General features: G+C 47.5%; 1 protein-coding gene across 1 annotated transcript in view; it reads right to left on the reverse strand.

The window, feature by feature from the left end:
- LOC119448136 (ketimine reductase mu-crystallin-like) overlaps positions 1 to 9,445 on the reverse strand; it is an 11,743-nt gene extending 2,298 nt beyond the window's left edge. Inside the window, exons 1-4 of the mRNA XM_037711602.2 lie at positions 9,300 to 9,445; positions 6,183 to 6,245; positions 3,612 to 3,713; positions 533 to 725 (exon numbers count right to left, since the gene is read on the reverse strand). Coding sequence (XP_037567530.2) covers positions 533 to 725; positions 3,612 to 3,713; positions 6,183 to 6,245; positions 9,300 to 9,437 — 496 coding nt within the window. The 5' untranslated portion in view covers positions 9,438 to 9,445. The remainder of the gene's footprint in view (positions 1 to 532; positions 726 to 3,611; positions 3,714 to 6,182; positions 6,246 to 9,299) is intronic.
- Between the last annotated feature and the right edge of the window lie 4,336 nt (positions 9,446 to 13,781).

Raw genomic sequence — 13,781 nt, forward strand, 5'->3', positions numbered from 1 at the left:
CTATTTACAGAGCGGAGTTTATTAGTGTAAAACTCCGTGCCGTGAAATGGAGTAGAAATGAAAGGAAGTAAAAAATGAAATGGCACGGCGAGTACATACTGAAGCACATTCAAACGTGCAACGAAAACAAGAAAGCACAGAAAAGGTTATGCCACATCTGGTGAAAACATCAAAATTCTCAAGTGAATGCGGGGGCATGTAACGGCAAAAGCATAGCATTAATAACGATTTGAAACGGAAAATAAAAACGCAGAAAATAAGAAAAATAATATAATTGCATAAGAAAGGTGCGGTGCTGTAAATAACTGATGTTCGGGAAGTTAATGTCGGCAGCAATAAGTCCATAGTGAGCATACAATGACAGCTGGTATGCAACCTTTTGGCGACCGTGCATAGTTCATCCTTGTTATTACAGTCAATGAACAAATGACGAGTTGTGCGTCTCCGTATCAAATATGCTATAAAGAGTTGCTAAAGGCACACCGGACTGTTTCGGCAGTCACGACGCGGTCAGTGGGCGATGTGCGCGTACCGTTGACGTGCGCGCCCATCTTGAGCCACTCGAACTGCACGATGGGCGTGGGCGAAGCTGTGGCCGTCACGACCACGTCGGCGTCGCAGACGGCGTCCCTGGGCGAGGACATGTACTGCAGCTTGACACCGCGCTTGGACAGATCGTGCACCAGGGACATGGCCGAGTGCTCACGGTGGTTCCACACGCGGATCTGCGCGGGAGGCTCGTTTGCATGAAACCCAGCGCAAGCGACTCCAATCAATTGGTGTGTCTATACCGACCCTGCCCGACTGCGTGATCACTTGAACTCGTCTCGGGCGGGCGGACTGGGAAACGCGCAGCGTCGAGGCGAGACAAGAGAGCGGGCACACAGAGGCCAGGCATTTAAACAAGGCTGCGACCGAAAGAACAGCCCCCGCGAGCACTGACTTGGAAGACACTTCTTATTAGACGCGTTTCCCCCTGCTTCCGCTTTTTTGTGCGCAACCTTGTGCAACATCTCACGCTCACCGAGCCTCGGCCCGCTGTCCTTGGTTTCCGTTGCGGAGCTGGCCACTGCGATTCTGGTTCTTTTGCGTTCGTGAAGTATTTCCTATAGCTCATCAAGAACGCACTGAGACGCAACCAGAAACTCAACTCTCTCTCTCTCTCTTTTCTTTTTAAACACACACAATAAATCCCATTAGGCATTGTCTTGGCGCAAGAAGCAGCTCTCCGATGAGTGATTTCCCTACATACACCCTACACCTCCCCTCCCCCCTTGTTTTTCTGAAGGCGCCCCTTAATTCGCGACGGCTTTTCTTTCTTTGGTTTTTACACGCGACGGAAAATTTTGTGTAATAGCGCCGGAAGAAGGGCATATTGAAGTTGTGGGAATTTGTTAGTATTTAGGGTCATGAGCCAGGTGCTACACCAGTCAGAGATAATGTTGAGATCGTCTTGAAGGACCAGGTGGTCGTCGGGACCGTTTATTGCTCTGTATAACATGCAGTCATGAGAAAAGATTCTAATAGTTGATATGTTATTTGGCAGGTCATTTATATAGATCCAGAAAAGAAGCGGGCCTAGAATTCTGCCCTGTGGAACGCCAGAAAAGACGTAGGAAGAGTGAGAGGAAGTATTATTAACAGTCGTGAACTGCTTGCGAAGTGAAAGAAAATTCCGAAGTATTGATAAAGTGAGAGAATCTAACTGAAGGGCAGATAATTTAGAAATAAGGCGGCAATGGGCGACCCGATCGAAAGCTTTGGCAAAATTAAGAAATATGGAATCGGTCTGTAGGCCATTGTTCATGTTGGAATGAAGTTCAGTGGTCAATTCCAGTAGCTGCGTTTCGGATGACATGCCCTTCCTGAATCCGTGCTGGTTTATAAAGAAGAAATTGTTAGTCTCCAGGTGATTGTAGACGTGGGAGGCAATTATATGCTCAAGACGTTTGCAGCAGATGCATGTGAGTGATATCGGACGGTAGTTTCAGGTATCAAATCAAATCAAATCAAATCATTTTTATTTTTTTCCAAAAATACACATTGGAAATGGATGCTAGGGCAAAAAGCTGGTTCAAGCAGCTTGACGTAAATTCTTATTTCCGGATTTAAAAATCGGTATTAATTTAATTATTTTCCAGTCGTCTGGCAGTTGTCCAGATGACAGTGACTGTCGAAATATGTGGTATAATATTGTGCTGGATATAAAAACGATATTTTTAGCATTTTGGAGTTAATATCATCGATACCGGTTGATGAAGATGCCTTAAGCTGCCTAATTTGACATGCGATACCATCCACCGTGATTTCAATGGGCTGCATGTACTGACAGTTGTGCTCAGGGACATATGGCACGACGGAATTATCTTCCCGAGTGAATACATATGAGGAAAAACGTATTAAATGTAGAAGAGCAATCGGAATCTGAGAGAGGAAGGTTGTTTTCATCCAGTAATGATAACTGGTTTTGTGCCTTGGTCAGGGGATATGAAGCGCCAGAATTTCTTTGGATTATTTTGCATAAGGGAAGACAAATAGGTGTTGAAAAATTTATCTTTGGCATTGCATATTGCAGAACAGTAACTGGTCAAGCATTGTTTGTATTGTTACCAAGCAGAAAATGTACCAGCGCGCTTCGCATTACAGTACAAGCGTTTTATTGCGATAGCAATTATAGGAGGACACTTCAACCGGATTTCTGCCGTCGTCGTCACCGTCGTTGTCGTCGTCGCCGTGAGGTTCCATATAAAGTCCAAGGGCGATAAAATCGTCGCCGTGCGCCGTATTCCCCCGCGCGCTATCACGGAGAGTGAACGCACGGCGGAAAGCAAACGCGACTTCCGTCGCGCGAGAGGCCGTGGGGTTATGGGAGGGAGGGAGGCGGGGCGACGCTGTGGTGCGCACGAAATGCGCATCTTGCAACCGGGCGCAAGGGGAACTGGCCACTCAATCTCTCACGCGAAAGCAAGGAAGCGGGAAGGCAGCGCGGGAAGGAGTGGGGGGGGGGGGGGCAGCTTCTACTCTGCCACCAACTGCGTTTGTACTTTGCCCTGCTGTGGCGGTCGCCCGCACCGTCTCTTATCTCCACACGGCTCTGACCTTTGTATGCGCTGTGCATTCGCCGCTCAGTTTCCGTTGAAGCGATAGACCGCAAGAACCTTCGCTCGCTGCGGCGGCTGCGCTTGCTGCCAACGTTTTGACAGTGGTTGTCTGCGGTCATCGAGTGTGATCTATTCGATGTTTGCTTGTGCGCGCTGAGCGAATGTGTCCAAGGTTATGCAGCTGATAAAACAATATCCCTACTCCGAATAGCTCTCTACTAATTTGCTATCGCAATTGATGCTTCGCCCTTCGGGCGAGACTGCAAACTTTTTTTTCCTGTTTCTTTGTTTACGAAGGGATTTGGTGAACCAAGGGTTTCCTATATCGTTAGAAATTGTGATAATTGGGATACATTGGTCAATGAGCGCGAGGACATTTTTCCACTTTGACACTCCTAATGCTAACGCCTTCAAACAAAAGCGCTCTCCCGAGCCGTCGTTTGGGCTGAGGGAAAGTCGTCCAAACGATGTCATATCAATTGAAAGTATACTAGCTTGCGGCGCACCCACCTCATCGAACTGGAACACCTTGGACAGCACGATGATGTGGCTCTTTGCCTGCGTCCCGGCACCCATCACGGCGAGGATTTTCGGTTTCTCAGTGGCCAGGTACTGTGAAAAGTATAAGCAGCCAAGTGATCAGCCTGATATGACTCTTCTCTGCTACAAACTATATAAAGCTACAGCTAAATGATACAATTAAGCTTGGCTGGTGATTTCTGCGACGATGCTGTCCTTTCTTAAGACCCGGCATAAGATGCTGTCTTAACTGGACGTCTATGACAGTGTTGTACGGAACGGCGTTCCTGGAACTAGTTCCTTTTGGGAGGAACGGAGGAACGCCACCGTTCCGTTAAGGGTCGGTGGAACTGTAACGGTAACTCGTTAGGTTTACGAAGTAACGGCAGAGTGAACGGCGTTCCTTCTGTAAAAGTCCCACCGGACTTAACAGACGCACGCACTACTCAGCACATCATACTGCAGGGCGGATCCGGGGCGACTGCGTGAGGCGCAATTATAAGGAACTACCGCTTGCCTGTCACGTGACTATGGTGCATTTTTTTCCCTGGGTTCTCCGTTATATTGCTGCGATAAAACAAGGGACTTTACTAAGCTGCGAATGTGTATTCTGGATATTTTTACCCGCTCATACAGCAATATTGAGTCAGCATTCAATAAGCGCCTCTATATTGTTCCTTTCCATGCGGTTTCTTGTGCAAGAAAATTGATTATATTGGTGCATGTTTGCACATCTGAAGCGCAGTATCCTGACTGCGCATTTGAAGACCGAAATGGAAAGTGCCATATATGTTGCACTTGTAATAGACGAGCACCAAAGTTGCAGTTAGACATGTCTGCAGCGTTTTAGAAATTATAATTTTAGAAATTTGTCCAGGTGTGTTTGAATTCTTTTTATCTCCAGATAATCTGCCGCCGGCGATGTTCAATTTCGTACAATATACGTAGTTTGATGTGAGTTTTAAATTGCTCATTTTGCTGCAGGATTATCCGACACTATATTTCAATTAAGAAAAACTAGGGGCAGCTTCACACTAAGTGGTGCGAAGACTGGGCAAACAGCGAAGCTGGTGGCCCTTCCCTAGCTTTAACTTTGGTTTCCTTTGCTTAACTTGGTTTGGCTTGGCTGGTTCTTAGCAAACGTAGCCGAACCTGAGTACGATACTCTGGGTCGGCGCGCAGTCTTCTAAAGACCACTTTATATAGTCCGACGTAGCGTTAACGCGCGAGCGGGCTCGGCACGGGGACGCCACGCCAGCGAAAGCGCAGCACTCTATAGTCCGGCGCGATGCGTGGCCGACGTATCGGACGTTCGTCGGCGTGCCCCGGCTGCAGCCGGCGTCGAGATGCGACATGCTGCATTTCGCGCCGGCCTCGTCACCCAGAATGGACCGCGTCTCGTCGAGCAAGATGGGCTGATGGATACTGGTGGCGGCACGTGCAGCGAGTTCACAGTTTCGTATCATCCTGAAACTCGTTGTTTCGTATAAAATGCGCATTCGTCTAGGCGGTGCGGCGCGGCGCACGGGTTGGTCTATAGAGGGGTCGGTTTTCGCGCCTTCCGTAATTACGGCTATCCACCAGCCCATCTTGCTCGACGAGACGCGGATGCGGTCTGTTCTAGGTGACGAGGCCGGCGCGAAATGCAGCATGTTGAATCTCGACGCCGGCTGCAGCCAAGGCACGCCGACGAACGCCGGATACGTCGGCCGTGCCTCGCGCTGCGGCGAAGGTAACCTGGGAGAGGGTGGTAACCTCGCCGAGCGATGACTTCACGTGCGTTGCCTAGCAACGCCTCGCAAGAGCTGTGTGAGGCGTTGCTAGGCAACGCGTGGTGACGTCATCGCCAGGCGCAGTTCCTTGTTCGCACTACGCGGCCTAACCAAGAGCTTAAACAGCTCCACTAGCTGTTAAAAAATTAAACGTAACATCAATGTAACGACACGTTCCAATGTTCGAACTTCGAAGTGTAACTGGAAGGCGTTCCTTTCGCATTAAAGGAACTTGTAACGGGAACTCGTTTCAAAATTTGGAAGGAACGAGGAACGAACTTTCGTTGCTGTTTTAGAGGAACGTGTACAACACTGGTCTATAGTGGCAGTAGGCATCGAGATAGCAAACGTTAACTGATGGAAGAGAAGTTACGGACTAAAAGGCAAATGGTTACACCACAGAACACCTACAACCAAATATAGACCATAGTAGAAAAGTAACAGTGTAGCGCTGGTCTCTTGAATACTATCACAGCGTGTCTTCGGCAGAAATTCATTAGCACAAAACCGTAGAGGCTTGGGCTGGTGTGTGTCCCCCTTCTTGTCTTCTTGTCGTGTTCTTTCGCGCTGTTTTCCCTTTCGAGTATGTACCGACTAGACAGCGCTGGTGTGTGTCCCCCTTCTTGTCTTCTTGTCGTGTTTTTTCGCGCTGTTTTCCCTTTCGATTAGCACAAAACATCACATGCACACGTACATGTCCACGCATCGGCTTGCGTCGCGGGAAATCACTTCCCTTACGGCGATACTGTCGCTGTTTTGTCAAAAAAGCGAAAGTCGCGGTTCACCTTACCTTTGTGGCCACTGTGGATGCTGCTGCAGTGCGATAAGCAGTTATCTCCCTCGCATCCATGACCTGAAACAGGAAATAAAAATAAAGCAATGTGTGAAATGCAGGGAAGAGTGTGAAAGTTTGAAGGACCACTAATGACGCGAATTGATTTTTTTTAATAATGAAAATGTGCAGAAACCATCGACGATGATTGTCAACGCAAGTGAAAAACCGAACGATTAAATCCGCTTGAAGGTGTATATTTGTTGCAGTGAGGACATTTATTTGTTGGTCGATTCATGGGGTTTACCATTCCAAAACAACAATGGGGCTATGAGAGAATTAGCTGGAGGGTTTCGGATTAATTTTGACCATCGGGGATTCTTTAACGTGTACCTAAATCTAAGTACACGAGAGTTTTTGCTTTCGCCCCCGTCCAAATGCGGCCGCCGCTGCCGGGAATTGAACCCGCTACCTCGTGCTCTGCAGCAGAACGGCATAGCCACTGCCACCGCGGAGGGTATCAGTGAGGATTGTTAGGTAGCATTCGCTGTATCATTGCGTAATTCCATAGAGAACAGAGTCGTTAACTGGCACATCTGTCTATATTCATCATGTGTGTGCTGTCTCCAGCGGCGCAAGTACCGGAGTGATGTGCGACTGTCGTCCTCCTCTCCCGCAGCTGCCACAGGGGGAGAGGGCACCGAGAGACGAGGAGGGCTGTCCTTCCCTAGCAGTCAACCATATAGACGCCACAAAGCCCTGATCGAACGCTCAGGGAGCGTTCGACGACGAACGCGCCCTTTGCTTCGGTGCCTTTGTAACGGCGGCCAAAGTCCGACAACGACGAAAACGACCGAAAGAGACAAAGAAAGATATTCGCTTTTAAAAGCTTCTTATTCAGTGTTTAAAGATTAATGAAAACGTAATTGGACCTCCTTTTGACCTCCCGACAAAACTTCCTTATCAACCCGCTTTGTCGGCGTGTGGCGCTTTCTCTGTGCCTCATTATGTCTAGCAAATCGTCGAAGAAAGCACGGCCACCGCCGCTCGATGAAATCATCCGTGTTTTGAACGAGCAGTGCAGGTCTAGTGCTGCGCCTACGAGGTCTTCTCCTGATGCAGCCAAATTAAACAAAGGCGAAGGAGCGAAAAGGAATCACAGGATGAACGTGCACGACAAGTTAGAACCCCCCCCCCCCCCCCCCCGCTCTTGTATTTTCCCTACACTTGTTGACTTTGTCCTAAAAAAAGAGAAGAGTACGGTATATAGGGTTAGTAAAACATTGAAAGGGAAAAAAATTGTCATCCACCCGGCTGCATGCACGAAGCTACGAATAAAACTGATACGGGCTTCTCAGAAAGAAAGCTTTGCAGTTGAAGAAACATTCGTCCTGGTCCGGGATTCGAATTCTGTAAACAACAAGGAGGCTCGTCACAGAGCGAGGGCGAATTAATCGACAACCCGAAATCATAGAAATCAGTGCATGAGAATCCCGCAAGGCGGAGGAAAGTTCATGAAAATTAAAATTGTCATCCATGAGACTGTAGCACAAAACTACAAGGAGAACCCATACACGTCGGCTAGCGTCCTGGTTACCTCAGATGGTAGAGCGACCAGCCCGAAAAGGCATTGGTCCTGGGTTCAAATCCGCGATCAAGACGAATGTTCCTTTAACTGCGTAGCTTTCTGTGTCAGAAACCCGTCTGGGTGCCCTTTGCAGCTTCGTGGTACAGTCGGGTGGTTTTCCCTTTCGTGAACTTTTCTCCACCTTGCGGGCTTCCGCAGAACTGGTTTACCTTAGTAAACAGTGTCCTAAAACATTTTTGTTATGAATGCCTCGTGAACTGTGCGATTACATACGAGCACTAACGCAGCCTCACCATCAACGTGTGTGTGTTGAATAACTGTTATATAGACATGCAAATTCCATCAGTGTTTCTAAATATGCTTGGCATTGATTGAGGTATTTCAGGCTAAACTTACGTACACGTCGTGATTTCCTATTGCTGTTATCGACTGACCTGTGAGCGCAATCGTAACGTGACCAATTTTGGATATCTGGCAGTTCGTCTTTACGGCTCCACCAGGCTGTCAACTATGGATTATCAAAACGAGTCAACGAGTAAAACAGAAGATAAGATTAGAGTTTAAGCAACCTTTTCCTCGGTGCCTGCATACTTGAGTATACACGCAGAGCTGCAGCTTTGCTATGTATAAATGGCTGCGTATGCCTGGTTTCATATAACTCCCTGTCTCCACATGCAATTCTGTGTGTTTCGAGGTACAAACGACAAGCAGGATGACTATCCACACATTAATTTGCTTCTGCTGCTACTTTCTTGCATGCTTGTGCTTCAGTTATGCACATACCGAGAAGCTAACCTGTGCTCGGCAAAACTGTTTTCTACGCACAATTCCAAACTTCACACAAGCTTATAGAACTGTGCGAACTTGAACCGGCAATAACAAAACATATCTGTACCGACAGTGCATCACGGACGGCTGTTTAAGCAAGTGTATAAACTGTGAGAATTTGACCAGAAGTTAAATTACATTCGGGGGTTTTACGCGCCATGCAGAACCACGATCTGATTATGCGGTACGCCGTAGTAGGGGGCTTCAGATTAATTTTGGCCATTTGTGGTTCTTAACGTGCATTCACTGCACGCTAATACGAGCGTTTTTGCACTCAGACCCCATCGGAGTCGGACCCGCGACCGTGAGCTCAGCAGCGCAACGCCTTAGCCACTGGGCCACCGGGGTGGGTGCCCACAGGTTAGCCTTGTCACTCTTGCAGTACCTGAAAAACGCGGGTTTTCATTCTTTTGTGAATCTCTCATGCAGTATGGCAAGTGGGAAACCACAAGGCAGCGCAGAACGAATGCAGCCAATAACATTGCAACTGTAGATAAATGAGAAATAACTCACAAGTTGTGCGTTCTAGCGGATAAGTAATAAAGATCTTGTGTGACGTAATCATTCGTTGCAGCTGGAACTTAACATTGCACGGTTCGTTTTTAATAAGTTTGCAAGCTATGCTCAACAGCACCAGAACAGTCACGCTATTACAATTAAGCAGAGGTAAGTAATAATTCAAAGGCGACTACATCCACACGTAGAGTGAAGCAACGTACGCATTTGACGGTGCCGGTGCCGGCGTGGAAGAGCAGTACCACGCCCTGAACAATAGGCAAGGCCGAGGCAGGATTGTCAGGGTAGAAGGTCACCACCCTCGTGGCCAGGGCATCGCCAGCTGCGCTGTACGCCGACATGGACACCAGCCTCCTGTCAGCAGGGAGACGGGCTATTTTACAACCTTACCGCGCTCCTCTCGTCGTGACCAGCAGTAATTGCCACTAGCCGTGTGCACCACGAATCGAGATGAATAATTCGTCTCCAAATCCAAGTTTAGACTGCTCCTGCAGAATTTCAAACAGAGTCAAGCTGTCCCAACTAGGAACCGGCACGTACTTTTAGTCGTGCACTTCATTCCTTGCTACTAACACTAGCGGGTCGTTCATAAAGTAAGTGCTATCTCCATTAAGCGCACCCATTACGGTCCCGGACGGGCACGACGCTTCTGTCGGGTTGAACGACGCCGCCGAAGGGTCCCAGGGACATGTTGCGAAAGCCTTGCTCGAGGGTATTGACTAGCTCCTGTATGTTGCTCTCCAGGCAGTCCTTCACTTGGTTCGCAGTATAATAGTGGAAAGGAAACATTTCTGGCTGCCACGACAAACTGCCGGGTTCCTCTGCAGTCAGGACGGTGCCCACGAGCAGCGGTGATCAACGGTAATGTTGATGCTGATGATGATCACCTAAAAGTCTTTGGCACATACCCACTCACGAGGGTTGACCGAGAGTCGTACAGATTTTACGCATGTGCTAATAGAAAAATTTATAAATCCATAATTTTGATGAATAAATTAAAGCGAGTAATATCCAAGACTTCAATAAAGAGTCATCCTAACAGAACATATAAAAAGAAGGAATATATATTTATATATATAAATGAGACAATGAGGGAAGAATGAAATTATTAGTACGATTAACAATGAAATTAGTTAGATTCAACAATGAATTTCTCTATGGCGATGCATACATCCCTGCGTGAGTGTCCAAGCACATAAGCTCCGAAAGACAGCAGCACCGGAGAGTTCAAGGGGAGGTTGAGCTATCGCATTGCGTTTTGCAATGTCTTTTTTCTCAGAGGAGAAACGCCAGCAGTCCAGTAAGTAATGTTCAACTGTCTCGAATGTGTTGTAGAAATGGCACAAAGGAGAAATTGTCAGACCAGATCGGTACATGTATAAATTTAGGGGTGGGTCTCGACATCGCAGTCTCGTTAATGTCACTTCTGTCTGTCTTGTTCTGCAAACGTTCCTGCTCCAAGGGGGTTGTAAGCGGTGCAGTTCCGTGGTGGACATTAGATTAGATTTTGACGTCAAAGAGGTGCAATTTCGAAACCTGACAGACATGATGAAACCCGTCATCGAAAGTAGGGTAAACACAGGGCCTGCAATGGAAGCGTTGGCCAAACTGTATGCCGCTTGGTTAAACAATATACCTTTGTCCAGGTAACCATACTAATCGTAAACTGCGCAGATGACTTGGAGCCAGTGAGTAAAGTTTTATTGCTATAGCAATTATATGGACACACCAAAGCGGATTTCTGCCGTCGGCGTCGCCGTCACTGTCGCCGTCGCCGTGAGGTTCCGTATGACGTCAACGGCGATGAAATCGTCGCCGCGCGCCGTATGCTGTATGTGCGAGTGAAAGGGCGCGAGGGACACGTGCTTTCACGGGGAGCGAACGCACGGCGGAGAGCAAAGGCGCGTTCTGCGCCGTGCTCCATGAAGGGCTGCAGAATTAAGCGTCTCTTTCCTCCTTTACAATCACCTATATACAGATCGCAAACGCGACTTATTCCGTCGCGCGAAAGGCCGTGGGGGGACGGGAGGGAGGGAGGGGAGGCGACGTTTAGCTGCGGCACCAAATGCCTATTTAAAAACAATGCGAGGCGGGAACGTGGTAAAGACTTCCGACGCTGCTCGACGAGTGTCCCGTTCTGATCTCGTCGAAAACCTCCGAGCCGCCCCAGAGGCACCGGCAACAGTCACCTTGCAACGCCGCGCGCGTTCGGTGCTAACGCGGGCGACCAGTGTCCCGTTCTGATCTCGTCGAAAACCTCCGAGCCGCCCCAGAGGCACCGCCAACGATCACCAACGCCGCGCGCGTTCGGTAGCGAACGCGGGCAAAACGCCGACGGCGTCGACAACAGTTCTGCGCGTTGCTGGTGCTGCTGCATGTCCAAGTTTATACAGCTGATAAAACTACTATCCTTACTCTACTATCCACTACTAAAACTACTATCTCTACTAATTTGCTATCGCAATTGATGCTTCGCCTTTCCGGTGAAACTGCGACATTTTTTTTTAATATATGCGACTCGCCGGGAGCAGTAAGAGAGGTACACAACGATAAAGAGTCATGTTATTACCGCGGTTGTCGTGGAAGGCTGTAGCATACGCAATGCTAGGACAGCAGCTAGGAATTCCGCAGGGAATATTGGAGTGAAGTCTAGCAGCCGAACAGAAAACGCCTAATACAATGACGATGAAAAAACACCAACTCCGACCTTTTCCTCACACTGCGAAGAATCCGTTGCTATAACTACGTTTGTGTGGAGCTCATTCAAGTGAGCCTGGAGTAAGCTGTTAAGAATATATGCCAGGGAAGCTGCTTTGCAGTGTTGGGGTATATGTCATCATAATTAATAACCAATAGATTTAAGATACTGCTTACCATGATTACATCATTTATATGTTCACCCGGCGACAAGAGTTTACGGACCACGGGATCTCAGAAAACGTTCAATTCCCGAGCCAGTAAAACTATATACGACAATGTTGCTGGCAATCTTCTAGTCGAGGCCCGAAATGCAAATACCAGGCTGTGTTGTGAGGCTGCGGAGATATTCAGCTTTTTCTCATGGTCCATGATATTTTGTCGCCGGGTGTACATTTAACGCACTCAATAACGAAATGTGTTATATAATCGCCAGTGGCGTGTGAAACCGAGGTCATGAGACTCCAAAAAAATAGGGCTGGTTGACTGATAAAGATCGACTGGAATCTTCTTAGTGGAGATTCATAGAGCCTTATGAATGTTTCAACAGTGAGTATTTTAAATCTCATTTCTAGGGAAGGTAGTCGTGATTCCTTGTAGACCACGGCGTTTGTTACAAACGTTGGTAGCCCCAGACATATGCGGAGCGCTTCCCGTTTCAAGCCGGAGAATAACACACATCCAAACTCTAGTATAGGTCGGATATACACGCGGTAAATCATTATGAGTGTATCTCTGCGCATGCCTCATCGATTATTGATTTTCCTTCTCAATATCCCCATTGCACGGGAAGCTTTTGAAGTTATATGTTCAATATGGCGACGCCAGTTAAGATTTCCATCATAAATAATTCGAAGATACCTGACTTTTTTCATTTGTGGAATCGTGGAATGGCAGTACGAAAGGGATATAATAACTGGGTCTAATTGTAGAGGAAAGACAAGAACGACGCTCTTATTAAAATTAAGGGACAAGTGGATACTGTCCAGCTATGCTTCCAACTCGCATAGGTATTCCTGCAAGCACTCGTAGAGTGACTGAATATCATTTGCCGAAGCAAAAAAAGAAAAAAAATTATCAACAGCGTAAACGTTCGTGCTTCCATTCTGGTGACAAGGAATGGAGCTGTGCAAGATATTAAACAACAGCGGGGATAGAACTGAGCCTTGCGGAACCCAGCGCGTTTGCCTGAAGTTTCTTGACGAAATTCCACTTTGTGCACAGTAAAACTCCCTGCCCTGCGCGAACTCAGCAGTACATGTTACAAAGTATTCAGGCAATCCAATATCCTGCATCATCTCTATTGAAATAGGGTATTCCACACTACCGTATGCTTTAGAAATGTCTAGTATAACTAACGCCGCACATCGTTTGTGGTAGCGGGCAACTGAATTCGGCTCTCTAGGTTGCCGTGTGCGCACCCAGATCGACATCCCTGGCCTAAATACAGTTTGGCAGGGGCTCAATAATTCCCTTGTGGTCACCAATCTAACCATGCGTGCGTGTAAAAATATTTCTATTAATTTTACAAAATTTGATGTTAGAGAATATTGTCTAGTACATACCCTTCGCTTTCGTCTTTAAGCATGCAGTGGAATCACCTTTGCGATTCCCCACGCAGGAGGGATCCATGCATATATTGTATAGAATAAACGGCATCTAACAAAACGTTAGGGGTGACGTCAAATAAAAGCTTAAGCATCTTAGTAGTGAGTTCATCGGGACCTTGGGCTGCAGCTGGTAAACATGAATCAGCGTAGAACTATTCTGACAAAGAAATCTCTTCGAAATCTTCTATTGCGCCCTGTCTCTGAGGAGAGGAGGGAATACAGGTCGCGAATCGGGTCTCTAAACCTCTTGCAATTACATCTAGAGGGTCAGCTTTTTCACTGGTGGTTAAAACTATTGACTCAAGGTTCAAGGGGCGCGGAATCATTTTACGCGATCTTAAAAACCGAAACAATGCACGCTTATTATTTGACTTTGTA

This window comes from Dermacentor silvarum, chromosome 4 (genome assembly GCF_013339745.2).
Source record: "Dermacentor silvarum isolate Dsil-2018 chromosome 4, BIME_Dsil_1.4, whole genome shotgun sequence".
Lineage (NCBI taxonomy): Eukaryota > Metazoa > Arthropoda > Arachnida > Ixodida > Ixodidae > Dermacentor > Dermacentor silvarum.